At 44.8% G+C, this 26,025-nt stretch overlaps 3 protein-coding genes across 5 annotated transcripts in view; all 3 read left to right on the top strand.

Moving 5' to 3' along the window:
* OXSR1 (oxidative stress responsive kinase 1) overlaps nt 1–7,601 on the top strand; it is a 99,102-nt gene extending 91,501 nt beyond the window's left edge. Inside the window, exons 16-19 of one of the 3 annotated variants that reach the window (XM_081345622.1) lie at nt 1,041–1,109; nt 1,316–1,380; nt 2,702–2,811; nt 7,581–7,601. In XM_081345622.1, the coding sequence (XP_081201748.1) occupies nt 1,041–1,109; nt 1,316–1,380; nt 2,702–2,776 (209 nt within the window). In that variant the 3' untranslated portion in view covers nt 2,777–2,811; nt 7,581–7,601. Of the gene's footprint in view, nt 1–1,040; nt 1,110–1,315; nt 1,381–2,701; nt 3,145–7,580 lie in introns of those variants that run through there. The other 2 variants (XM_081345621.1, XR_014028660.1) reach the window with 2 other exon arrangements.
* The window catches only part of LOC308678436 (uncharacterized protein), a 558,730-nt gene that overhangs the window by 204,498 nt on the left and 328,207 nt on the right, over nt 1–26,025 (top strand). The gene's annotated exons all lie outside the window — the stretch shown is intronic.
* The window catches only part of LOC308678428 (solute carrier family 22 member 13-like), a gene marked incomplete at both ends in the record, with an annotated part of 29,400 nt that continues 16,110 nt past the window's right edge, over nt 12,736–26,025 (top strand). The window contains 3 exons of the mRNA XM_081345623.1: nt 12,736–13,107; nt 16,850–16,953; nt 25,814–25,968. Of these exons, the coding sequence (XP_081201749.1) occupies nt 12,736–13,107; nt 16,850–16,953; nt 25,814–25,968 (631 nt within the window). The remainder of the gene's footprint in view (nt 13,108–16,849; nt 16,954–25,813; nt 25,969–26,025) is intronic.

The raw sequence follows: 26,025 nt of genomic DNA, 5'->3' as shown, positions 1-26,025 counted from the left end.
ATGAGGACCCAGATTGTTGGGGGCAATTAAGCTGACTTTGTAATAATGCCGCTTGGGTGTGTGTGTGAAAGCCCTAATAAGCAGGCATATACATAGAATGAAGGCTACTGCTAAGCTTGTAAGCTGCCCTGAGTCTTCGGAGAAGGGCGGGATATAAATGGAATTAAAAAAAAAAGACAATTTCTTCAGCGACTGTTCAAACTTAACAATTGTGCTGATTGAAGAGACTTACAACCAGGTCCTCAAAATTATGGCCATTGCAGGGTCTTTGTAGTCACATGATTGTGATTTGGGGACTTGGCAAGTGTTGTGCAGTTTAGACAGTCACAATGTCCCATAGTTGCCAGATTGTGACCTTCACTGCAATCCTCTAATCAGCAGAGTCAATAGGATAGTCTGCAGAAGGATACAAGTTGTGATCATGTGATGTCTCACTTAATGACAGCAACTAAAACTATGGTCATAAGCCAGCAAGGTCCTGTGAGTTCCACAATTACTGCCACATTGCTCAGTAACAGAATTGCCAGTCCCAATGACCATCATTAAACAAGGACTACAGGTAATCCCTGACAACCATAATTGAATCCAAGCTTTCTGTTGCTAAACAAGGCAATTGTTAAGTGAGTTATGCCCCAATTTACGACCTTTTTAGATATGGTTGTTAAATGAATATGCAGTTGTTAACCTAATCTGGCTTCCCCCATTGACTTTGCTTGTCGGAAGCCAGCTGGGTTAGGTCACAAAAGGTGATCACATGACAACTGTCGTAAATACATGTCAGTTGCCAAGTATCTGAATTTTGATCCCGTGACCACGGGGACGCAGCAATGGTCGTAAGTGTGAAAAGTCCCCGAAGTTACCATTGTAACTTCGAACAGTCAGTAAATGAGTGGTTTATAAGTTGAAGACTACCTGTATCTGTAAAACAAAAACTACATCGATGTCTAGTTTAAGCTTATAAGCGTATAAGTGGTGAAATCAAAGATAGCATCTAGGTGGGATCTAGCATTGATTTATCTGTCTAATTATGGTCTTTCCAGACACTGCAGATGGAGTATCCCAAGAACTCATCTCGGCAGGACTTGTGGATGGCAGAGATTTAGTCATAGGTAATGCAAGCCTTATAGAGAAAAAATCCCTGACATTTCTAGCCCTGTGCCAGTTTATGTCACTTTATTTTTTTTTGGCAGACACAGCAGGACAAACTGACCTTCTTTTTGCCTGTATATTCTTGGCTGATGCGGGGGGGAGGGGGGGGAATTTGTTCATAAAGCTTAGATGCCCACCACTGAGTGTGTCTTCCCTATTGTTTCAGTTGCTGCAAACTTGCAAAAAATTGTGGAAGAGCCTCAGACGAACCGATCAGTCACTTTCAAGCTGGTATTTATATTTTTTTTATCCCCTGACTATTCCAAATCTTTCTAAAAAGTTGCTTCCGCTCTCGGCCTCCTTTGGCCAAATGCTGCATTTATTCAGCTCAACAAAAAAAATATGTTTGTCCTCTGCAAATATTAAGCACTGGATTAAAGCTGGTTTATTTCCGGATATCAAATGTGCTTGGATAGAGTTGAATGCCAGACATGTTTTTTATATCTTTTTGTTGAGCTGGTTATTGTTTCTAGCTTTTAAAAGTAGATCGGCTTTCATTTATTAGATGCATTTCAGATCTGTGGACTTCACGCCCTAGGATATTTCAACCACCGTCGTCACTACTGGGGATTCAGGTTGCTGAAGTCCACAGATCTGGAAAATGCCCAAGTTGGAGAAGACAGAATAACAGAATAACAGAGCTGTAAGGGACTTTGGAGGTCTTCTAGTCCTGCCCCCTGCTCAAACAGGAGACCCTGCACCATTGCGGACAAATGGCCGTCCAGTCTCTTCTTGAAGACTTCCAGTGTTGGAGTACCCACAACCTGTGGAAGCAAGCCATTTCACTGATTAATTATTCTCACTGTCAGGAAGTTTCTCCTTAGTTCTGGGTTGTTTCTCTCCTTGATTGGTTCTTGTCCTGCCTTCAGGCGCTTTGGAGCATAGCTTGACTGCCTCTTCTTTGGGGCAGCCCCTGAGATATTAGAAGACTGCTATCATGTCCCCCTTGGTCCTTCTCTTCATTAAACCAGACATCCCCAATTATAGCAACTGCTCTTCATAGCAACCTAGAACTAAGGAGAAATTTCCTGACTGAAGGTTGCGGCATTCCCTTGTCCACGTGATTAAAATCTGGGCACTTGGCAACTGGCATGTATTTATGTCCCCAGGTCATGTGATCCGCTTTTGTGAACTGCTGACAAGCAAAGCCAGTGGGGAGCCAGGTTCTCTTTAGCCACTGTGTTATTAACTACTGCAGTGATTCACTTTGCAAAAAGAAAGGCCGTTAAATTAACTGTCTCACTTAGCGAGAGAAATTTTGGGCTCAAATTGTGGTCATGAGTCGAGGACTACCTGTAATTATGCAGTCCTGCAAACCTGAATGTGTGTCATCCCTCCCTCCCTTTATCTTTGTGAGAACTAGGCGAGATCTTGTCAGAGAGATTTTTCTCGGGTTACATTCTGGCTCTGGACACAGTTTTCTCTTTTTTTAATCTGACTCTAGTCTTGACCGTATCTTTGCCCCCCCCCCCTGTCCCTCCAGGGCAAGGTCACTTTCTCGGTCCTTTTCGTGTCCTGGTAAAATAATGGATTCTGTTCCCTTGCCTTTCAGGCGTCAGGTGTGGAAGCGTCTGAAATACCCGATGATGGCAAACTTATTGGATTTGCTCAGCTCAGCATCAACTAAAACAACACTTCCCCGCTTATGGTTGCAATCCATAGGTGCAACGTACAAATACTTCTGTTGGCCAAAAAAAAAGCAAAACCACTCCTGCCAAAGAACCAAAACTACAGGCCCTCGTTCTCAGAAGCTTTAACTTCATTTCTTCCCAAGTAGCATCAAGGAGGTCTACAACACTACTGCCTTGGAGGCATTTGGCTTCTGTCCCACCCACCCGCTGTTTTTTTTACCCACCTCTGCCTCCCTCCCTCCTTTTCTCCCTCCCTTCTTTCCTTCTCTCTCCAACTATCCCTCCCTCCCATCTTTTCTCCTCCTCCTCCCCTCCCTCCCTCCCTCCCCTACTTCCTTTCTCCCTCTCTCCCTCCCTCCCTCTCTTGCTCTACTTACTTCTTTCTTTCCTTCCTTCCTCCCTCCCTCCCTCCCCTACTTACTTACTTTTTCCTCCCTCCCTTCCTTCCCCTTCCATTCCTTCCTCCCCTACTTCCTTTCCTTCCCTCCCTCCCTCCTTCCCTCCCTCTTGCTCCTCTACTTCCTTCCTTCCTCCCTCCCCTACTTCTTTCCTTCCTCCCTCCCTCCCCCTTCCTCCCTCCCTCTCGCTCTTCTACTTCCTTCCTCCCTCCCCTACTTCTTTCCTTCCTTCCTCCCCCTCCCTTCCTCCCCCTTCCTCCCTCCCTCCCTCTCTCACTCTTCTACTTCCTTCCTCCCTCCCTCCCCTACTTCTTTCCTTCCTTCCTCCCTCCCTCCCTCCCTCCCCCTTCCTCCCTCTCTCGCTCTTTACTTCCTTCCTCCCTCCCTCCCCTACTTACTTACTTCCTCCCTCCCTTCCCCTTCTCTTCCTCCCTCCCCTACTTCCTTTCCTCCCTCCCTTCTTCCCTTCCTCTCTCGCTCCTCTACTTCCTCCCTCCCTCCCTTCCTCCCTCCCCTACTTACTTACTTACTCCCTCCCTGCCATTCTTCCCCTTCCCTCCCGCCCTCTCCCTCCCGCCCTCTCCCTCCCGCCCTCTCTCCCATTCCATTCCTCCCTTCCTCCCCTCCCCCGCATGCTTGTACTTATTATTGCCTTAACTCAGCCTTCCCCAGCTGAGTGCCCACCAACTAGGCTGTGCCTACAACTCTTGGCTTTATAGCTAAGAGGGCTGGGAATTCCAGGGGTTCTCTGGTTGGGAAAGTCTGCCTTAACTATTTAAAAACTAACAAAAACAGAAACATTACTACTGAGTACGAAAGAAGGGTTTCGCTGCTCCTTAATAATTGTCCTTACATGATGGGTTGGATCATTTTTGCCTGACTGGTAAACAGCAAAGACATTTTGATTTATGGTCCGTCTAACCAGGCAGGTATTTTAATAATAAAAAAACCACAACCAATAACAGTGGAAGCTGTTGCGGAGTGTCAGAATACAGGCTGAATTTACTGCGGGAAACTGAGTGAAATCTTGAATAAGTGAAATCCCTTGGTTTAAGCCACCTTTCCTACATTCAGGGTGCAGAAGGAATGGCTTGGCCTGAGATAAAACTAGCCTTAATTTTCCCCCTTCTGTTTGCAATCAGGTTATCGCCTGAGGAAACATCGTGTTTCTGTGCGGCTGTGTTTCCTTCATCCTCAATTGGCTGTCTCACTGGGCCTTCTCCCCACTCGCCCTAGTTCTTGCAGACTGCCCATATAGACCCAATGGTTGAAACATCCGGTGCCAAAAATACTTTGTTCATCGTTACCTAAGCAGCATTGAGGGCTGCGCAGTGGATGGAAAAGAGCAGTTCTGGTGCAAGAGGCAGGAACCACACGTAGAAGCTGGCCGGCCGTCAGGAGAGGATTTTGCAGCACACAATCTAGACTAGAGGATGTTCCATTCCAAAGATCCACTTTGTGTACTTTTCATTATCACACACACTTTCTCTCCCCCCCCCCTTTGGAAACTTGCTTATGTTCGGTTGCTTCTCTGGATACAAAAGGGAGAGTGGCACAGCCAGAATGAATATTCCTGAACTAAGAGAACGAAATTTCAGTCTTTCAGATTTATCACTTGGTGGTTGGGTTTCCACTCTTCCTCAAAAACTCCCCTGGTGGAAAACAAAGAGGAAGTTGTTTTCCACTCAGGGGAAACTACCCATAATCCAGCTTCCTTAAAATGGTTGCATTCTGGTGATAGTATCCTCAGATAGTCTGAGGCTTTGACATGCTCAGAGATTCTGCAGAAGACCTGGCATGCAGCCTACCTTACACCAACGTATTTCCTCTCTCGTCCGTCTGTATATTTCTCTCTTCCCCAAAGGTTGTCTCTGCAGTTGCTTTTTGCCGAAGGGGTTCCTGTGTAAGTAGACTATGGGGATTGCCTTGCAAGTTTGCTGGAAGTAGTTGAAATCCTTCAGGTGTAGTTCAGTATGTGAGAATTCATAAACCAGATGTCCTTTGCACGTGGGACAGAGCGGAAATTGATTGCATGGACTGGCAATTAGAAACTCTTAAACACTGAGTCTTTTCTACCACTGACCACTGCAGATGATTTCCTAATTCCCATTTTAATCTCCCAAAAAAACCCCACACCCATTTAATTAAAAATCCTTTTACCTTTCTTACGTCCTTCCTTCATAGAATGGTAAACATGAAACCGCCCCCCCCCCCCCCGGTTCAGTTTTTACAGCAATAAATGAAATTGCCAGACAGATGCATACCTGGCAGATCAATGCTTTGCTGCACTGCTTGGAAATTGCCAATAGTTGGGTTTTTTTTTTAAAAAAAAATACTCTGCTCACATATCAAAAGTTTGATCAACATAAGGTGACTGAAGCCACTATAACTCGTATTTAGTGTTGGGTTTTTTTTTAAGACATTATTAGTATCTGGTGTGTGTGTTTTTTTTTCCCCTTTCCTTTCTGTTGTTTTGGATTTTTAACCTATAAATTATATACTTAGATGGGGGGGGGGGAAGAAACATTTATAATGCACTATGTGAACAATAAAATGGTATGGATTTTTCTCCCCATCCTATAGCAGCCACTCGACCCCCCCTCCAGTTTTTGTGTGTCACTGCTTAGCTTCGAAGCGTTTTGTACATCCACATGGTTTTCGCCTTAATATTAATTTGCATAGCAAACCAATGGAATTAATTCTCATCCCTGGGTGTAGCTTTTCGATAGGCAGGGTGTGGGGCCCAGTGAAGAGATTATGAGCCCTTTTGTATAGCCCCTCCTCCTCTTGTTTCAGTTACCATGATTGAACCAATATGACATTTAACCTTCCAAACCTGGTTTCTAAACTCAGGTTCAGGACAGTAGTAAGTGTCCTCACAACGTGTTGTGTGGAAGACTGGTGGGAGGGGAGCTGTTATACTCATTTGTGTCCACATCGAATCTCCTGAGGTGTGGATGAGGTTCTCAAATCTTCTGTTGCAATACATTTTTCCTCTCCAAACAGCTATGGAAGCTAGATTTCCTTTATTGTTTGATGTATTTATTGTTCACCTCTTAATTTTTGTGCCGGCTAGATCTGCTTACAGTTCATTAGCAGAACTGCTCCAGAAGTGGACAGCTGTTGAAGAAAGAGCTTGAAAAGGAGAAATGTTTATACTGCATTTATGGAGTGGGAAAGGGTGGAGGCTGGAAAAAGCTGCTTGGGCTGAGTTAGTGTGTCTCTCTGTGTGTGTCTGTGTGTGACCTCCCCAAAACTTCCAAATTTTCCCACCCTTGGGCTAGGTGGCTTATGAACAAGCAAGCTACGGTATATTCTTGAATGGATCATTTTCTTGATTTAAAACCCTTCAGGAGGGGAAGAGGTCAACCGTTCTTGGTTAATTGAATGAACCTTTATTGTCAAAGTACAACCATGTATACATTGAGATTGGCTGAGCCTCCCTTCGTGCCCCCACCCCCAACTTACAGTAACACAAACCCTCCATCTTATTACAGCATGTGAGCTAATTGCACAGCGCACCGGCCTCGCAAGTCAATCATGCATAAAGTTTATAAAATCATTTCCCGTTCAAAAGCCTAACAGCCCATGGATAAAAGCTGTTCTTCAGCCTGTTGGTACGGCTGGCTATACTCCTATATCTCGTACCCGATGGTAGGAGAGTAAAGAGATACCGTCCAGGGTGTGAGTCGTCCCTGAGAATTTTCCTCACTCTTCCAAGGCAGCGGGCCCTGGCAAGGTCATCCAGTGGTGTCAGGGGACAGCCCACGATGTCTTGTGCTGTGCTCACCACCCTCTGTAATGCTTTCCTGTCCGCGGCTGTCAGACCAGCATACCAAATCACAATACCGTACGAGAGGACGCTCTCTACAGTAGACCGGTAAAAGAGGGTCATCACTGGCTCCAAAGAATATCTGGCCAACCAGAAGCAGAAGTTTGGGGAGACCATCACTTCTTGGAGCCTCTGAGAGGGATAGACCTCTGAACTGTGGGGAGGGGGTCGGATCCTCACCTGGATGAAGGACGCGGCTCTCAGAGGCTCCCCAAACTTCTGCTTCTGGTTGGGCAGAAATTCTTTGGAGCCAGTGACGTTATTGTCACTGCAGCGCACAGCCTTAGTCCCAATATCCGTGCCCAGGTGTGATCATGCGGAAAGAGGATCTCTTGCTGAAATGGGGGGTGGCCCTGAATCGCCGTACCCTGAGATGGCACATGACCAGCGTGAGGAATAAAGTAGCCATCTGTTTTATTTCATCCCATCTTCAGCTACCGAGACCAAATAATTCTGGTACAGTATTAAATCACTTGGCCTGCATGTTGCGCATACCTTCGAATCCACTGTATCTTGATGCAGTAGCTAGCTATATACTGATTCCTTCATTCCTGTCTCTGTCTAATCCAGGTGTAGCAGACAAGAATACCCCTAATGGCTGTTCCCGTGTGTTATTATAATAATGACTATTTCAGTGATCCAGAACTACTTTGCTACTATATTTCTCGGCCTGTTGTCTCTTAATAAATGGTATTTTTTTTCTGCCCCCCCTCCTCTGAATACTAGAAGTGCTAGACAACTTTTATTCTTGAGGTTCAAAAAGTGCCAATGATTTTTGTTGTTGTTTAGTAGTTTAGAAATTATTTCTATCCTTTATACCCTTACGGATCAGAGGGTTTTTATTTTGGGTAAATTTTGAACTTGAACCTAGAAATCGGTTTGTATTTTTAAAAACTTAATAGCCTTGAGGAGGGTGGTGTGTTAATATAAAAGGAACCTACACAATTTGGTGTATTGTAGATTTTAACGAAAGATGTAAAATATTCAGCCTTTTTTCCCCTTTGACTTTGTATTTTATTGCATGTCATTTCTCTAATTTTTAATCAATAAAAAATATCCATTACTTTTGGGAGTGTTAAAGTTCTGTTTTCCTGCAATTATTGCAAGTAGTTTACCAATAACACACACACACACACACACACACACACACACACACACACACACACACGGAAGATAGGCAAGTGGCATCTTATTATAAATTGTTAGATTGTAATTCTTGTTTAAAGTGCTGTTCTGGTAAATACGGCATTAGTTAAAATCAGAATGTTTAAAATTTTTCATTGCCTGTTTCTGCCAAGCAGGAACCAATTAAAAGTAGCCCTCAACTTACAACCATTCTTTTAGTGGCTGTTCGAGGTTACAGTGGCTCTGAAAAAATTGACTTATCATTTTTCAGTTATGACCATTGCAGCATTCCCATTCTCAGGTGATCAAACTTTGGATGCTTGGCCACTGGCATGTAGTTATGGCAGTTGCATTGTCTCAGGGTCATGTGGTCCCCTGTGGCGGGCTTTTGACAAGCAAAGTCAGAAACCATTGAACAATTGTGTTACTGACTTAACATCAATGATCCACTTAAGAAATGTGGCAGGATAGGTTGTAAAATGGGGCAAACCTCGCTTAACAACTTTCTTGTTTAGCAACAGAAATTTTGGGCTTAATTGTAGCTGTAAGACGAGGACTGCCTGTACCATCTTTTCCTCAGAAATATCACTTCGAATTGTGAACATTCAATTACCTGACCACAGTAACTCAATTTCATTGGTGCAAAAGAATCACCTGACAGGATATAATCCCTGCAGCCAAAGAGACTGATCTAACAGAAATGCAGGTTGGAGGAATGACGCCAATCATAACATCCTTCCCAAGTTTCCCAATTCAATAGATGTTTATCAACCTTGGCCACTTGAAGGTGTGTTGGACTTCAACTCCCAGAATTCCCCAGTCCATGTTGAAGTCCACACCTCATCAACCAGCCAAGGTTAAAAAGCACTGCAATAGACAGCATGGATTGAAGGAAGATGGATGCTTACAAAATCTAGAGCCTGTAAGAAAACTGGAGAGAGAGAGACCACTTTCTGGAGGATTGCAGTTCATTAGCTTCAGCTAACTCTGTCCTCTCAACATACAAGCTTTTCTTGTCTAGGCCAGGGCTTTTCAACCAGTGGTACGGGTACCACCAGTGGTACGGGTACCACCTGTGGTACATTGGCACCTGGGAGGTGGTACGCAACCATCCTAGAAAAGTGGTAGCGGGGGAGGGGAATGAGCTGAACTGGTGGCAGCACTGCACAAGCCTAAGCGAGAGATGGCTGGAGCTAGGCAACTGGTGGTACTCGGATGTTGCCATATCTTAAAAGTGGTACAATGGGTGAAAAATGTCAAGGAATAATTCTTCCTATCAGAGGGCAATGGACCGTGCTTCAGATGATGCATAATGTGTGTGGGTGAAGGAAAATAAAGCCCGACGCATATTCTATTAAAAACCTTTAATCACAAAAGAAAAATATATATAAACAAAGAAAGCTAACCGACTACATCCTCTCTCATCAGACAGTAAAAAGAAAATGTAAAGACAAAAACTAGAAAACTTTTTTACGCTTGCGCACACAGCAAAACTACCTCATAACGTAGCTAGACCACATGACATTCACTATGGTTACCAGATAAGTTATCAACACAGGTGCAGACCAGAAGGAAATGTACAATTAAAATTGAGCTTTTTGGATGAACTAAAAAAAAACATGCAGTGACAAAAAGGTTGAAAAGCCCTGGTCTAGGCTAATTGCAATCAACATGGCATGGGAATTTGTTTTGGGATCTTGCAGATAATTAGCAAATCAGGGCTCAGGCAAGATAGATGGATTGAGCAATCAGCGTATCATGCTCTCCAAGACATTCTTGTCTCCCAAAATGTAGCAAGTCTTCCAACAGTGCACCCATCACATTTGTAACTGATTTCCTTCCTCTTTGATGTTGGTTGCCCCTTTCTTCCTTCTACCTATCCCAGTATCATAGACGCCACCAGGGTGCTGGGTGTTTGCATAGATTGGTTGGCTTATTGATTACGTGCCATCAAGTTAGTGTTAAGAGTCACACTTTATCCAGAATGATGTTCCTCAACTTGGTCCTTCATTTCTTCCAATATCACGCCCATTGACTCTGTAACTAAATCCACCCACCTTCTGGATGGCTGTTCTCTTTCCGTCTTTCCCAGCACGATACACTTCTCCAGAAAGCAGGATTTTCACACACCGACAGATTGATTGACTGTTTGTTCCTCATCAAGTTGGTGTTGACTCTAGCCACATAGCCATGTCTAGTTTAATGAAATGAAGGATTAGGGAAGGCATGATAGCAGTCTTCCAATATTTGAGGGGCTGTCAGAAAAAAGGGGTCAACCCATTCCTAAAGGATCTGAAGGCAGGACAAGAAGCAAGGGATGGAAACTAATCAAGGAGAGAAGCAACCTAGAAGTAAGGAGGAATTTTCTGACAGTGTGAAAAATCAGTGGAACAACTTGCCTCCATAAATTGTGTGTGCTCCATCACTGCACAAGTTTAATAAGAGATTGGACAACAAGTTATCTGAAAGGGGATAGGGCAGTGATGGCAAAACTTTTAGAGACCGAGTGCCCAAACTGCAACCCAAAACCCACTTATGTATTATCTGGTGCCGGGTGGGTGTGGCCCTTTTGGGTGGGTGTGGCCAATTGGGCGGGCATGGCCCATTGGGTGGGCATGGCTGCGGTGGTAACGGCAAACTGGGTGGGACTAAAAAGTTCAATCAATTCCAACTTTATGAGATCTTTTTTTTCCGTGAGAAGTTGAAATTGATTGAACCTTTTCTTTTTTTTTGCACATGGCGGCGGAGGCCTAAAGCGAAAAGGTTTTATAAAACCCAGCTGAAGGCCTAGGACTGGGGTGACAGCATGCGTGCCCACAGAGAGAGCTCTGGGTAACACCTGTGGCACGCGTGCCATAGGTTCACCACCATGGGGATAGGGCTTCCTGCCTGAGCAGGGGGTTGGACTAGAAGACCTCCAAAGTCCTTTCCAACTCTGTTATTCTGGTTTTTTTTCTAGATATACCTTCTCTAGGATGATCTGTTGCCAACCTAATTCTTCAGTTATTTCAATGGTGCTGTCAGAATCCATTTATATCACATTCATAAATGTATGTTTAAAACATCCCCCCCCCCTGGATTCTGCCATCTCCCGAGGAAGGAGGAGCGCATGTGGATTCAGCCTGCCTTAGGTTATTTCAAAGACCAAGGGAAACCTTTTGAACTGGGGGAACAAAGGGGAGGGTTAGGGAAGAAGGCATCTGGCCTGTGTCTCCATTTGAATCTGTAAAGGAAGAAGGCAATAACCATAAAGATTCAAAGTTCCCTTTTTCCCACCAAAGGGATGACACGAAGTAAATGATGGGGGGGGCTGACCAAATGGGGTTGAGGGAAGGGGGGTTGAACCGGGAACTCTTTATAAAGTTTCAATCTGTAAAACAATACCAGGTCCTGTCTTGTATTTCCACAACCAAACATGTCCTAGTAAAAAAATTCCTTTTGGACTAGAACTGACTCCAAGAGTTTTTGTTTTCCTAAGACGTGGATTGGGGTGGGTCCTGACAGGTGCACCAATTGCTTTTGCAGCTGAGCCATCCCTGTTGATCCAGGTTGTCCTCTTCTCCTTGTCCAGAGGGCTAAGTTCTTACATAAGGTGTCCAAATCAGACAATGTACAAACCCATATAAGCATGGTTTTTCACATAGCTTTTAGGATTTCTACAACCCGGCCCTTTGGAACCAGCTGCCTGTAGAGCTTAGGACCGCCCCTGACCTCCGCTCATTCCGCCGGGACCTGAAGACCTGGCTCTTTGAGCTTTCTGGCCTGGACTGAGGGTATTAATTGGGGTTTTAATTGGTTTTTAATTATAATTCTTACATTCAAGGTTAATATAATCATTTTAATTGTTTTAATTTTTGTAATTGTGGTATTGTTTTCTTTTAAAAAACCTTGTGAACCGCCCTGAGTCCTACGGGAGAAGGGCGGTATATAAGTCTAATAAATTAAACAACTAAACTAAACTAAACATGATTTATAGTTAATGTGTGAATTGAGTAAGTTGTCCCTGGTTAGGATGCCATCAGTTATATTACATCATCAATTATATTATTGCCCCCTCAAAAATCCCATCACCCACTCCTCTGATTTCAGCTAAATTCTTCAGACTATCATCCCTGTGAAAAATAGACCTCTGTCTTCAAAAGATATCTATACTGCTCAAAAAAAATAAAGGGAACAGAAAATAAGACATCCTACTATTAAATACAGTACATTGTGTTGTTTAAGTGTTCCCTTTATTTTTTTGAGTAGTGTAATTAAAATTTTTGAAAGTGAGACGACACCTCTCTTCCTCTGAGGCTGTCAATCTTTCCATTTCGCTTCACTTTTGACGGCTCCTTTTGAGCTTTGCTCTCTTTGGCTGGTAAGCTGCAAAATTGGCAATTAATCTTTTACACAAAGTGTGGTTGTGAAAGTGTAACATGTCATGTATTAAGACTATTATTAAGAACACCGTTCCTGCACTTCACTGAGTGTGATGTCAAAGTTTATTCGGTGTTTAACCATTAATTCCAGAGGCTGCTGAATTCCAGAGGACTATTTGGGTAGAGAGATTAGACAGAGAGTAGATAGTAGCAGAGAGAGAGGCAGAAAGAAAACAGCCATGACCCATATTGGGGAAATCATCAAAGCTCTTAATGATTTTGGCCGATTCCAGCATTGCCTGGTACTGATGATCAGTATAATTTCACCCATCGTTGGTTTTCATATGTTCAGCCAATTATTCATGGTCCTTCCAGTGTCTCATCACTGCAACACTAATTGGTTGGACACCGTCCGCTTGAACTTGACCGAAGAGGAGAAGCTGAATTTGACCATTCCCCGAAAACCTGACGGGACCTTAGAACAATGTCGTATGTATATTCCTGTGGAAACCAACTTAGAGACATTCCTGCATTCTGGACTGAATTCAACAGAGAAGTGCCAAGATGGATGGGTTTACCCTTCCAAGCCAAAACCTTCTCTGGTTACCCAGGTTTGGGAATCTCTTTTTCTTCCTGAATTAAATGTTTAGTTTTTGTATAAAACTGGGAGAGTTTTATGCCAGGAGTTAAAAGGCAAAAATAAATGAGGAAAAGTAAGCATAATATTTGCAATAGAAGTTGTCTCTGGGCAACTGCCTGCAATTAATAAGGAGATTAAATTCCCACCCCCACCTACAAGTAACCCTTTAAAGACCAGTCATGGGGTCTCCTCCAGGTTGTTGATTGCTGATTGGTTTTTGTTAGAAAAGACACACCATATCACATTGTACCGATCAATTGCCCCAGTTTTTAGTTACTTTGAAAGTCCAATGAACATGTTCATGTTAAGGACCCAAAGTTCTGTAGAACTTAGATCTCAGAGCGACTTCCATCCAATAAAGAAGAATATTTGTAGCTCAGGGTTGAAATGAAGGACCCTTGCTGCTCTCTGAACCTGTGAAGAAGCCTAAAAAAATTATCTGGCCCGGGTCTTTTAATGTTTTCATTTTCTTCCTGCATAGTTGCACTATATTAAGTTTTGGCCACGTTAAAATGTCTGGACTCCCAGAATTCCCTAACCAGCATGCATCCAGAGATTTAAACTGTTCAAAGTTGAGAACCCACCGCATTATATTTGGGTTTGGTAAACCCTTCAGAGCAATTAGGGTTAGGGGATATATTAGTTTCCTAAACAGATAAAGAAGTTTTAGACCATAAGAAAAAAATTCAAAATCGGTGTTGACAGCAATGCATTTGTTTGGCCAACTCAAGGTCACAAAATTGATGAGAAAGCTTTTTAAACTGCCAAGAATTGTTTCTACCAGTAGGGGGCATTGCCACATAGCTGCCTATTCAAAATGCGATTAAAGGTAAAGGTAAAGGTTCCCCCGCACATGCGTGCTAGTCATTTCCAACTCTAGGGGCCGGTGCTCATCTCCGTTTCAAAGCCGAAGAGCCAGCGCTTGTCCGAGGACGTCTCCATGGTCATGTGGCCGGTATGACTAGACGCCAAAGGCGCACGGAACGCTGTTACCTTCCCACCGTAGTGGTCCCTATTTTTCTACTTGCATTTTTACGTGCTTTCTAACTGCTAGGTTGGCAGAAGCTGGGACGAGTAACAGGCGCTCACTCTGTTACGCAGCACTCGGGATTCGACCCGCCAAACTGCCGACCTTCTGCAATTATGCAATTTGAAATGGCCCACCTAATTATTTAATATGTTTTTTTTAAAACCCTTTCCTTCCTTCCATGGTGTTCTGACAAAAATCCAAACAAAACTTCCCTATGTCTTACCTGTAAGGTATGTGGACAGAGAATGTGAATTGCCCAAAGTATTGATGCTTAAGATGACACAGCGTCAAGGGCCAGAAATATTGCATCGAACCCGTTCTCAAATCAAGCCTAGGGTTCTTTTGCACTTGGGACATGATTTGAGAACGGGTTCCGTGCAATATTTCTGGCCCTTGACGCTATGTCATCTTAAGGATCAACACTTTTATTTTGGGGAAAACATACCTGAACTGCTCACCAGAATAAAGAGGTTTGCTTGCTTCCTTTCTCGTCTCGTTACCATCTTAGAATAGCACGTCTCTGATAGGTCCAACAAAAATACTAATGAAAGGATCAAAAGTAAGAAGAGATTGGACAGCCATTTGTCCAGAATGGTATATGGTCTCTTGCTCAAGCAGTAGGTTGGATCAGAAGAACAAAGATGATCAAGGGACTGGAGGCTAAAACATATAAGGAACGGTGGCTGGAATTGGGTATGTCTCGTTTAATGAAGAGAAGGACGAGGGAGGACATGATAGCAGTTTTCCAATATCTGAGGGGTGGCCACGAAGAAGAAGGGGGGGTCACCCTATTCTCCAAAGTATCTGAAGGCGGGACAAGAAGCAACAGATGGAAACTAATCAAGGAAAGGAGCAAGCTGGAACTGTGGAGAATTTTCCTAACAGTGAGAACGATTAACCAGTGGAACTGCTCGCCACTAGAAGTTGTGGACGCTCCAACACTGGAGGATTTTAAGAAGAGATTGGACCGCCATCTGTCTGCAACGTTATAGGGTTTTCTGCTTGAGCAGGGGGTCAGACTAGGTGACCTCCAAGGTCCCTTCCAATTCTGTTCTTCTGTTAAAACTGATGGTAGAAGAGGATCAAGTGGTCCCCTGAGTCTGCCTTTCGAGGCTTTTTTATTTATTTTTTATTTTTAAATGTCAGTTAGTGGACACGTGTTTATCCTAAGCTTGTTTAAAATCAGTTACTGACAATTGGACCCACTCCCTCCACTGGATGTTGGTTCCAGGCTTCCACTATTTCCACCATGCAGGCTTTCTAACATTGCTTATGCCCGTTGTGTTCTTGATTTTTGCTTAATATTGAAAGTCCCTTCTAGAACCTTATTCACACCCTTAACATACAGGTAGTCCTCAAGTTACAACCACAGCTGAGCCCAAAATTTATGTTGTTAAGTGAAACATTTGTTATGTGAGTTTTGCCCCATTTTGCGACTTCTTTTTGGCCGCCTTTATTAAGTGAATCATTGCACTTGTCAAGTTAGTAAGCCGGTTGTTAAGTGAATTTGGTTTTCCCATTGATTTTGCTCGTCAGAAGGTGGCAAAAGGGGATCACGTGACCCCAGGACACTGCGACCGTCATAAATATTAAGTCAGTGGCCAAGCATCTAATTTTGATCAGGTGACCATGGGGATTGCTGCCATGGTCGTAGGGGTGAAAAATGATTACTTTTTTCAGTGCCGTTGTAATTGTGAGTGGTCACTAAAAGAAACAGTTGTAAGCTGAGGACTACATGTATTTAAAAGCTTCAATTATGTGCCCCCCACATACACACACACTTTCCTTTCTGTCCACCAGGATTTACTTATTCAGTTCCTCCCGTCTCCTGATATCTTTTGTTCCTCAGACCTTGCCCCATTTTTGTTGCTTGCCTCTGGACTCGCTCAATCTTATCACTGTCTTTTTTTAAGCGAGGTCTCCAGAACTGGACACAATATTCCAAACAGGGTCTGCCTAAAGTCCTATGTGGCACGATCAGGACCTCCTGTTTCTTGTTAATAATAATAATAATAATAATAATAATAATAATAATAATAATAATAATAATAATAATAATAATAATAATAATAATAATAATAATAAGAAGAAGAAGAAGAAGAAGAAGAAGAAGAAGAAGAAGAAGAAGAAGAAGAAGAAGAAGAAGAAGAAGAAGAAGAAGAAGAAGAAGAAGAAGAAGAAGAAGTTGGAAGGGACCTTGGAGGTCATCTAGTCCAACCCCCTGCTCAGGCAGGAAACCCTATACCATTTCAGGCAAATGGCTGTCCAGTCTCTCCTTAAAAACCTCCAGTGTTGGAGCATTCACAGCTTCTGGAGGCAGGTAGTTCCACTGGTTAATTGTTCTAACTGTCAGGAAGTTTCTCCTTAGTTCTAGGTTGCTTCTCTCCTTGACTAGTTTCCATCCATTGCTTCTTGTCCTGCTTTCAGGCGCTTTGGAGAATAGCTTGACTCCCGCTTCTTTGTGGCAGCCCCTGAGATACTGGAACACTGCTATCATGTCACCCCTCACCCTTCTCTTCGTTAAACTACACATACCCAATTCCAGCAACCGTTCCCTATATGTTTTAGCCTCCAGCCCCCTTGATGATCCCTCTTCTAATGCATCATGTACCTCGATCATGGAATAAATTATTTCATCTGTCTGGTTCCTTTTCATTAAATATTTTTCCTTTCCTCCCTTAAGTTCTCCCTGGTGTGTGACAGAACGGATTTAATTAGTATCTCACAGTCCATCTTCATGTCGGGCCTCCTCGTTGGAGCAATTGTGTTAGGACCATTGAGCGATTGGTAAGATGACCAAAATAATTCCAGAGTGCAGGATGGAAAGTGGCTGGAAGGAAACTTGGGATGGGGCAGAACAGGCTGGTTTGAAAGACAAACCAGGGGATCGTAGGGGTGGCTTTCAAAAACTAAGCATCCTTTATGACCAGCTAGGCAAATCCTTCACACGTCCAGGCGTGGACCTGGAGAAGGGGTGGCTTCAAGAGAGCAAAATGACCTGCTTTAGTCTTTGCTGACATCAAACCAGGAGCAGTCATGGAATAGAGTACAGGTAGTCCTCGGCTTTTAAGCACAGTGGAGGTCCAAATTTCTGTTGCTAAGTGAGACCTTTGTAAGTGTGTCTTGCCCCCATTTTACCACTTTCCTTGCCAAAGTTGTTAAGAGAATTTCTGCAGCTGTTAGGTTAGCAGCACAGTTGTTAAGCAAATTTGGCTTCCCACGTTGACTTTTCTTGTCAGAAGGTCACAAAAGGGGATCACACGAAACCCCCCCCCCCAGGACACTGCAACTGTCATAAATATGAGTCAGTTGTCAAGCATCTGACATCTGATCACATGATTGTGGGGGACGTTTCCGTTATGTAACTTTGCTTGTGGTAATACACCACGTACATTGCTGGAGCAGCTAACGGCTCTCCAGTAACCCAGACTAGCTGTCTCCTGTCCTGCAATTGGCTAGCCCCAGGCGGCAAGAGTGGGTTCAAACCTATTGGCTGCCGCCTAGGGACTAGACTATATATTGTGGCTGGTTGCAGCCCAAGTTTCAGTACAGTTCTAGTGAGAATAAATTATCAGTTATCCTGTATTCAGCCTCATGTCGTCATTCCTACACCTGAGCCCACTACTTAACAGTGGCGATGAGGGTGGGATCCTGCTTCACTGATTAAGAGCTGAAGTTAATGAGGAGTCGGCTGCACATGCCAGAGGGAAGAGGCACTCCCTCCCCTCTAGGCCAGCCAGCAAGCCACACTAGCGGCCTCTCGCTCAGTGGATGCATTCCCTGAGCATTGAAGCAGGATCCGAAGATTGCAGGAATCTGAAGGAAGAATGCCGAAGGTCGGCAAACTAAGAGAATTTGACGTGAAGCATCCGGAAGAATGGCCATCTTACCTTTTGCAAGTAGAAAACTATCTGAGAGCAAATTAGATCGCGGAGGAAGGTCTGAAGGTCACAACGTTGCTTTGCGTGTTCGGCCCAGCAACCTTTGATTTGGCAGAGAATCTTTTCGCGCCGACACCCATCGAAGCAGTCTCATACGCAGACCTTAAAAAGAAGCTAACTGGGCACTTCCAGCCCAAGATATCGGAGATGGCGCGGAGATTCAAATTCGACCAAAGAGTGCAGCTATCCGGGGAGACAGCTTTGGAGTTCATTGCGGGCCTAAGACAGGCCGCACGTCTTTGCAAGTTCTCAAACTTAGAAGAACGACTAAGAGACCGGCTCGTCTGTGGCCTTCGGGACAGAACGCTTCAGCAGAGACTGTTTGCTAGACCCAATTTTCTGAGGCACAGGATGAGGTGATGGCCAATGAAGTCGCCGGGCATGCAGTGCAGACAGGTCAGCCCACCAAATCTTCAAAAGTCGAAGAATCGGTTCATCTTGAGGTCACCAAATGCACTGGAGAATCGTCAGAAGAAGAACCTGAAATCAACAAACTCCAAAGGCAATCCAATGTGCAACACCGTAACAGCCACCAGTGAGAGGACAGTTACAAGGCAGTTCTCTTACCGAGATTTAAGGAGTGCAGAGGCAACCATCTTCGCGCCAACTGCAGATTTCGTTCGGCCACATGTAGAGTTTGTGGAAGAACTGGCCACATCACGATGGTTTGTAGAGCCCATCAGAGAGACTGGCCACCCAAACACCAGTTGGAGGAACCGACTAGGAGAGGTACTGGGGCCCAGGGTCCAGTTAGTGTGGGATTCTTCAGAAGCCGGAGAAGTGTTTGCCACACCAGGGCTCGATGCCCCCTCAAGCCCAAACTTAAGCTCTTAGTAGAGCTACAACGAGTTCCATGTAAGATGGAGCTGGACTCCGGCTCTGCAGTCTCAATCATTTTGCAAGACACGTACAACTTTGTGTGTAGGCACAGTAACAATTGGGCTAAACTAAGACCCTCAGATATCATTTTAACGGATTTTCAAAATGTTCATGTTAAAGTTAAGGGTGAAGCCACCGTATTGGTAAAATTTAAAGGGTTTTTGGGGCACCTGGATGTAATAGTTTTAGTTTAGTTTAGTTTTATTATATTTGTATACCGCCCTTCTCCCGAAGGACTCAGTAGTAGGGGGCCAGAGAACAATTCTCATTGGACTTGATTGGTTTGATGCCTTAGGTATTCAGATTACTGGCATAAACTGGACACAAACGGCAGACCTTATGTCAGTGTGCGAAGAATACACAGATGTTTTTGATTCAACCCTAGGGACATACACAGGCCCGCCAATTTCTTTTAAGTTAGATCCTAACGTTGTCCCAATCAGGGTTAAACCTTGCAGAGTCCCCTTTGCATTAAAACATAAAATTGATTGCAAAATTGATAAGCTTGTAGAACAGGGCGTGTTACAGCCTGATGATGGGGGGGGGGAGTGGGAAACTCCTATTGTCACTCCACTTAAGGCCAACGGGGAAATTCGCATTTGTGCTGATTATAAATGCACATTAAATAAGGCCCTCAAGCAGCATGCTTATCCGGTTCCAGTGGTCAACCATATTTTAGCCTCTTTGCAAGGAGGAACCATTTTTGCTAAACTTGATTTAGCACAGGCCTATCAGCAATTGCCGGTTGATGAGGCCACAGCTGTGGCTTAAATGATCATGACTCACAGAGGGGCGTTCAAAGTCAAATGCTTACAGTTTGGAGTCAGTGTTGCACCGGGTATTTTCCAAGGGATTATGGAACGTACACTTAAGGGTATCCAGGGCGACTGCCCTTATTTTGATGATGTTCTTATTGCAGGGGAATCCCCAGAAGTGTTGGCCAGAAGGCTCAGGGCTGTTTTGCAGAGGCTTCGCAAAGCAGGCCTCAAATTAAAAAAGAACAAGTGTAGTATTGGGGTTTCATCAACAGAATTCTTGGGTTTCCGCATTGATGCTAACGGCATTCACCCCGCTGATTCTAAAGTGAAGGCCATTAAAATGGCTCCTAGGCCAAAATCAATAGGAGAGCTGCAAGCATTTTTGGGTCTCCTAAACTTTTATCACACATTCCTACCTCATAAGGCAGCAATAGCAGAGCCCCTCCACAGGCTGCTTGACAAAAAAAGCCCCTTGGAAATGGACTAACTTACATGACAAAAGTTTCCAGGATTTGAAAGCACTTCTGTCAGAAAAGTCCACTGTAACTCATTACATAGAGTCTAAACCTGTATGTCTTGTATGTGATGCATCTCCCTATCGGGTGGGGGCGGACTTAAGCCACATAGAGAAAAATGGGAAACAGGTCCCTATTGCATTTTACTCAAGGACTTTGTCCTCTGCTGAGCACAACTATGTACAGAAGTTGCTGGAGTTTAAAAAAATCATGATTATTTATATGGCAGGGATTTTACTGTCTACACTGACCACAAACCTCTGTTGGGACTGTTCACAATGGACAAACAAACCCCCTACATACTATCTCCAAGAATGTTGAGATGGTCTATTTTTTTGTCTGCATACAATTTTAAATTAATTCACAAACCAGGAAAGGAAATGGGCCATGCTGATGGCCTCATCAGACTACCACTGCCACTAATGGATCCAGATCCAGCTCCTGCTGCTAGAATACTGTCCATACAGGACATACCTGAGATTCCCCTCCATGCAGGGGACATTGCTGCTGAAACTGCCACAGATAAAATACTTAGTAGAGTGTTGTCATGGGTATACATGGGCTGGTTGGAAAAAAGTCCAGGCTCTGAATTTCAAAGTTTTTTTGTCAGGAGACACGAGTTGTCTGCACATAAAGGGTGCATTTTATGGGGTAATAGAGTCATAATTCCCACTTCCCTAAGAGACAGGGTTTTACACTCATTACATGAAGGCCATCCAGGCATTGTTAGAATGAAAGCTTTAGCTAGAAGCTACCTTTGGTGGCCTGGCCCTGATAAGGACATTGAGAGTCAAGTCCATGGTTGTTATACATGCCAGCAATCTAGGCCTGAAATGCCACAGGCTCCAGTTCACAGGTGGGAGGAAACGCACACTCCCTGGTCTAGGATTCACATAGACTACGCTGGGCAGCTTTTCCTGATAGTAGTGGATAGCCACTCAAAATGGCTGGAAGTAATTCCAGTTCCTAACATGACTACTGCTAGGACCACCCAGGTGCTGAGAAAACTCTTTGCAACACATGGGTTGCCTCATGTCTTAGTTTCTGACAATGGGGCCCAATTCAGTGTTGCTGAATTTCAGGCTTTCCTTAGAGCTAATCTCATCAGACATGCAACGTCTGCACCCTTTCATCCATCTTCTAATGGTCAAGCCGAACGCATGGTGAGGACAACAAAGGAGGCACTCAAGCGCATTGTCACAGGTGACTGGCATCACAGATTGGCAGATTTTTTACTCTGCCAGCATTCTACACCCCGCACGGCCACAGGTAAAAGTCCTGCAGAACTATGTTGGGGGAGGCGTTTGATTACTAAACTGGACAGGTTGCATCCAGACAGAGTGGCAGCAGAAGCCTCTCGACCAAAGCCTCTGAGGGGGCTGCACATGGGCGATTGGGTTTGGGCCAGGAACTATGGTCAAGGGAATTTATGGGTTCATGGTCAAATTACCAACGCATCCGGATCCCTATCTTATGAAGTGGGGTTGGAGGGAGGGCGAGTTGTCAGAAGACACATTGATCAACTCAGGAAAAGGTTTCCAGAATGGCCACTAAGTGAGGACTGCATCATAAGTCCCTCCCAAGGTCCTCAAACTTGTGGCCAAGCCAGCCCTCACTTGGATCACCAGGGATTTTCCTTCTCAGGGGAGATGGAATCTGAGGAAGAACCAGGTAGCACAGGAGTACAACATGGACCTCCTGACGAAGCGAGCCAGCTGAGCCAGCCAATCAAGTCCAATAAGACTCGTTCTTTGGCCCCCTACTACTATTACATCCAGGTGCCCCAAAAACCCTTTAAATTTTACCAATACGGTGGCTTCACCCTTAACTTTAACGTGACCATTTTGAAAATCCGCTAAAATGATATCTGAGGGTCTTAGTTTACCCCAATTGTTACTGCGCCTACACAATAAGTCAAATGTGTCTTGTGAAATGATTGAGACTGCAGAGCCGGAGTCCAATTCCATCTTACATGGAACTCCTTGTAGCTCTACCAAGAGCTTAAGTTTGGGTTTCAGGGGGCGTCGAGCCCCTGTGCGGCATACGCTTCTCCGGCTTCTGAAGAATCCCACACTAACTGGACCCTGGGCCCCAGTACCTCTCCTAGTCGCTTCTTCTGACTGGTGTTTGGGTGGCCGGTCTCTCTGATGGGCTCTGCAAACCACCGGGATGTGGCCTGTTGTTCCGCAAGCTCTACACGTGGCCGAACGAAATCTGCAATTGGCGCGAAGATGGTTGCCTCCGCACCCCTTACATCTTGGTAAGAGAACTGCCTTGTAACTGTCCTCTCTCTGGTGGTTGTTGCAGTGTTACACATTGGATTGCCTTCGAAGTCTGTTGATTTCGGGTTCTTCTTCCTCTGACGATTCTCTGGTGCATTGGGCAACCTCAAAATTGTTCGACTTTTGAAGGTTTGATAGGTTGAACTGTCTGCACTGCACCCCCGGCGGCTTTGTTGGCTATCACCTTGTCTTGTGCCTCGGAAAACGTTAAGTTGGGTCTAGCAAACAGTCTCTGCTGAAGCGTTCTGAGCCGGTCTCTTAGTCATTCTTCTAAGTTTGAGAACTTGCAAAGGCGTGCGGCCTGTCGTAGGCCTGCAATGAACTCCGAAGCTGTCTCCCCGGATAGCTGCACTCTTTGGTCGAATTTGAATTTCTGCGCCATTTCTGACATCTTGGGCTGGAAGTGCCCAGTTAGCTCCTTCTTAAGATCTGTGTATGAGACTGCTTCGATGGGTGTGAAAAGATTCTCTGCTAATTCGAAGGTTGCTGGGCCGCACACGCAAAGCAACGTTGCGGCCTTCAGACCTTCCTCCGCGATCTGATTTGCTCTCAGATAGTTTTCTACTTGCGAAAGGTAAGATGGCCATTCTTCCGGATGCTTCACGTCAAATTTTCTTAATTTGCCGACCTTCGGCATTCTTCCTTCAGATTCCTGCAATCTTGGGATCCTGCTTCTAGGCTCAGGGAATGCGTCTGCTGAGCGAAAGGCCGCTAGTGTGGCTTGCTAGCCGGCCTAGAGTGGGGGGGGGGGAGAATGCCTTTTCCCTCCGGCGTGTGCTGCCGACCCCTCGTTGACTTCATCTCTTAATCGGCAAAGCAGGATCCCACCTTCGTTGCCACTGTTAAGTAGTGGGCTCTTGAGTGCAGGAATGACGACACAAGGCTGAGTACAGGATAACTCATACTTTATTCTCACTAGAACTGTACTGAAACATGGCTGCAACCAGCCACAATATATAGTCTAGTCCCTAGGTGGCAGCCAATAGGTTTGAACCCACTCTTGCCGCCTGGGGCTAGCCAATTGCAGGACAGGAGACAGCTAGTCTGGGTTACTGGAGAGCCATTAGCTGTTCCAGCAACGCACATGGGGTATCACCACAAGCTCAGTACATAACAGTCTCCCGTCCTGCAATTGGCTAGCCCAAGGCGGCAAGAGTGGGTTCAAACCTATTGGCTGCCACCTACGGGCTAGATTATATATTGTGGCTGGTTGCAGCCCAAGTTTCAGTACAGTTCTAGCGAGAATAAAGTATGAGTTATCCTGTATTCAGCCTCGTGTCGTCACTCCTACACCCAAGAGCCCACTACTTAACAGTTTCAATGGTCGTAAGTGTAAAAAATGGTCCTAAATCTACTTTTTAAAGTGCCATTGTAACTTCGAACGGTCACTAAATGAACTGTTGTAAGTCAAGGACTACCTATATTCTAAAAAAAGGTTAGAGCAAGTTGTTTGGAACTTTTGTCATTCACTAAGCAAATTTTTGGAACTGAGGGTTGATCTGGATTGATGGCTGAGTATTTCTTTTGGGTGTTAAGGTCCATACCTGGATAGCCTTCCACCTGCTCAGAAAGTGCTACAAACAGTTTTGGCTGTGGTCCTTAGATGAAAGAGGTCCCTCTGAAAGTAACGCTCAACTTACAAATACAATTGGGACCTATCACAAGACACAACACAAGGCCTCTCACAAGACCCTCTCTTGACACACCCACACACGAAGCCTTTATAAGCAAAAGAACACAGACACTGACATCCCCTAGTCCAGGGGTAGGCAACCTTGGCTCTTTTATGACTCGTGGACTTCAACTCCCAGAATTCCTGAGCCAGGTATGCTGAGGGGAAAGGGAGAGCTTTCCATGCTGAACCAAGCTGACTCAGGAATTCTGGGAGTTGAAGTCCACCAGTCATAAAAGAGCCAAGGTTGCCTACCCCTGGCTTAGGCCTAGGCCACTTGATGACTCGTGGACTTCAACTCCCAGAATTCCTGAGCCAGGATGGCTCAACATGGAAACCTCTCCATTTTCCCTCAGCATGGCTGGCTCAGGAATTCTGGGAGCACATCATTTAACTAAGGCAGGGGTAGGCAACCTTGGCTCTTTTATGACTCGTGGACTTCAACTCCCAGAATTCCTGAACCAGCTATGCTGAGGGGAAAGGGAGAGGTTTCCATGCTGAGCCATGCTGGCTCAGGAATTCTGGGAGTTGAAGTCCACGAGTCATAAAAGAGCCAAGGTTGCCTACCCCTGAACTAAGGAGAAAGTACCTGACAGTTAGAACAATTAACCAGTGGAACAACCTGCCTCCAGAAGCTGTGAATTTATTTATTTATTTATTTATTAAATTCCATTTATATCCCGCCCTTCTCCGAAGACTCAGGGCGGCTTACAAGCTTAGCAGTAGCCTTCATTCTATGTATATGCCTGCTTATTAGGGCTTTCACACACACCCCAAGCGGCATTATTACAAAGTCAGCTTAATTGCCCCCAACAATCTGTGTCCTCATTTTACCTATCTCAGAAGGATGGAAGGCTGAGTCAACCTTGAGCCTGGTGGGATGCGAACCTGCACTAATTGCAGGCAGCTGGTGTTAGTCCCCGAGTCATAAAAGAGCCCAGGTTGCCTACCCCTGGCTTAGGCCTAGGCCACTTGATGACTCGTGGACTTCAACTCCCAGAATTCCTGAGCCAGGATGGCTCAACATGGAAACCTCTCCCTTTCCCCTCAGCATGGCTGGCTCAGGAATTCTGGGAGTTGAAGTCCACGAGTCATAAAAGAGCCCAGGTTGCCTACCCCTGCCTAAACTCTGATGATGATGTTACCTAGCTTGGTAACAGAAAACCATCCCATAAACTCAGATAAGCCTCCACCCTCATCCTACACCAGAGTTAGAAATATTTGCCGCTATTGCAGAATTTTTGTAGTTAAGCTAAGTGGGTTTTTTAAGTGAGTTGAGCTTGATTTTATGACCTTTTTGCCATGGTTGTTAAGCGAATCACTGGGGTTAAATAAACCGCATGGCTGTTAACCAAATCCAGCTTTCTCCAGTTAGAAGCTGACTGGGAAGGTTGCAAATGGTGATCACTGCAACCATCGTAAATGCACAACAGCTGCCGAGCATGTAAATTGTGATCACGTGACTGTGAGGATGCTGTGATGGTAGTGTAAGGATCGGTTGTAAGTCAGGGGGTTTTCAGCGCTATTGTAAGTTTGAACATGGTTGTAAATCAAGGTCTACTTGTAATGGCAAACTTAGCCAAACATTCTTCTCTTTCAGGTATGGCCGAAGACCCATCGCCTTGTTATCTCTGTTTCTCGAAGGGGTGTCAGGAGTTGCTGTAGCCTTTGCCCCTCATTTTTACCTCTATTGTGCACTCCGATTTCTGCTGGGAGCAGCTCTTTCTGGGATCTCAATAAGCAGCATAGCTCTTTGTAAGTCCTTAACCTAACCCTGGGGTGTGCACTTACGGTGATGATAAGACCCCTGCT

Source organism: Vipera berus (assembly GCF_964194415.1).
Source record: "Vipera berus genome assembly, chromosome: Z".
In the NCBI taxonomy this organism is placed as follows: Eukaryota; Metazoa; Chordata; class Lepidosauria; order Squamata; family Viperidae; genus Vipera; species Vipera berus.
This window is presented reverse-complemented; position numbering and strand designations above follow the sequence as displayed.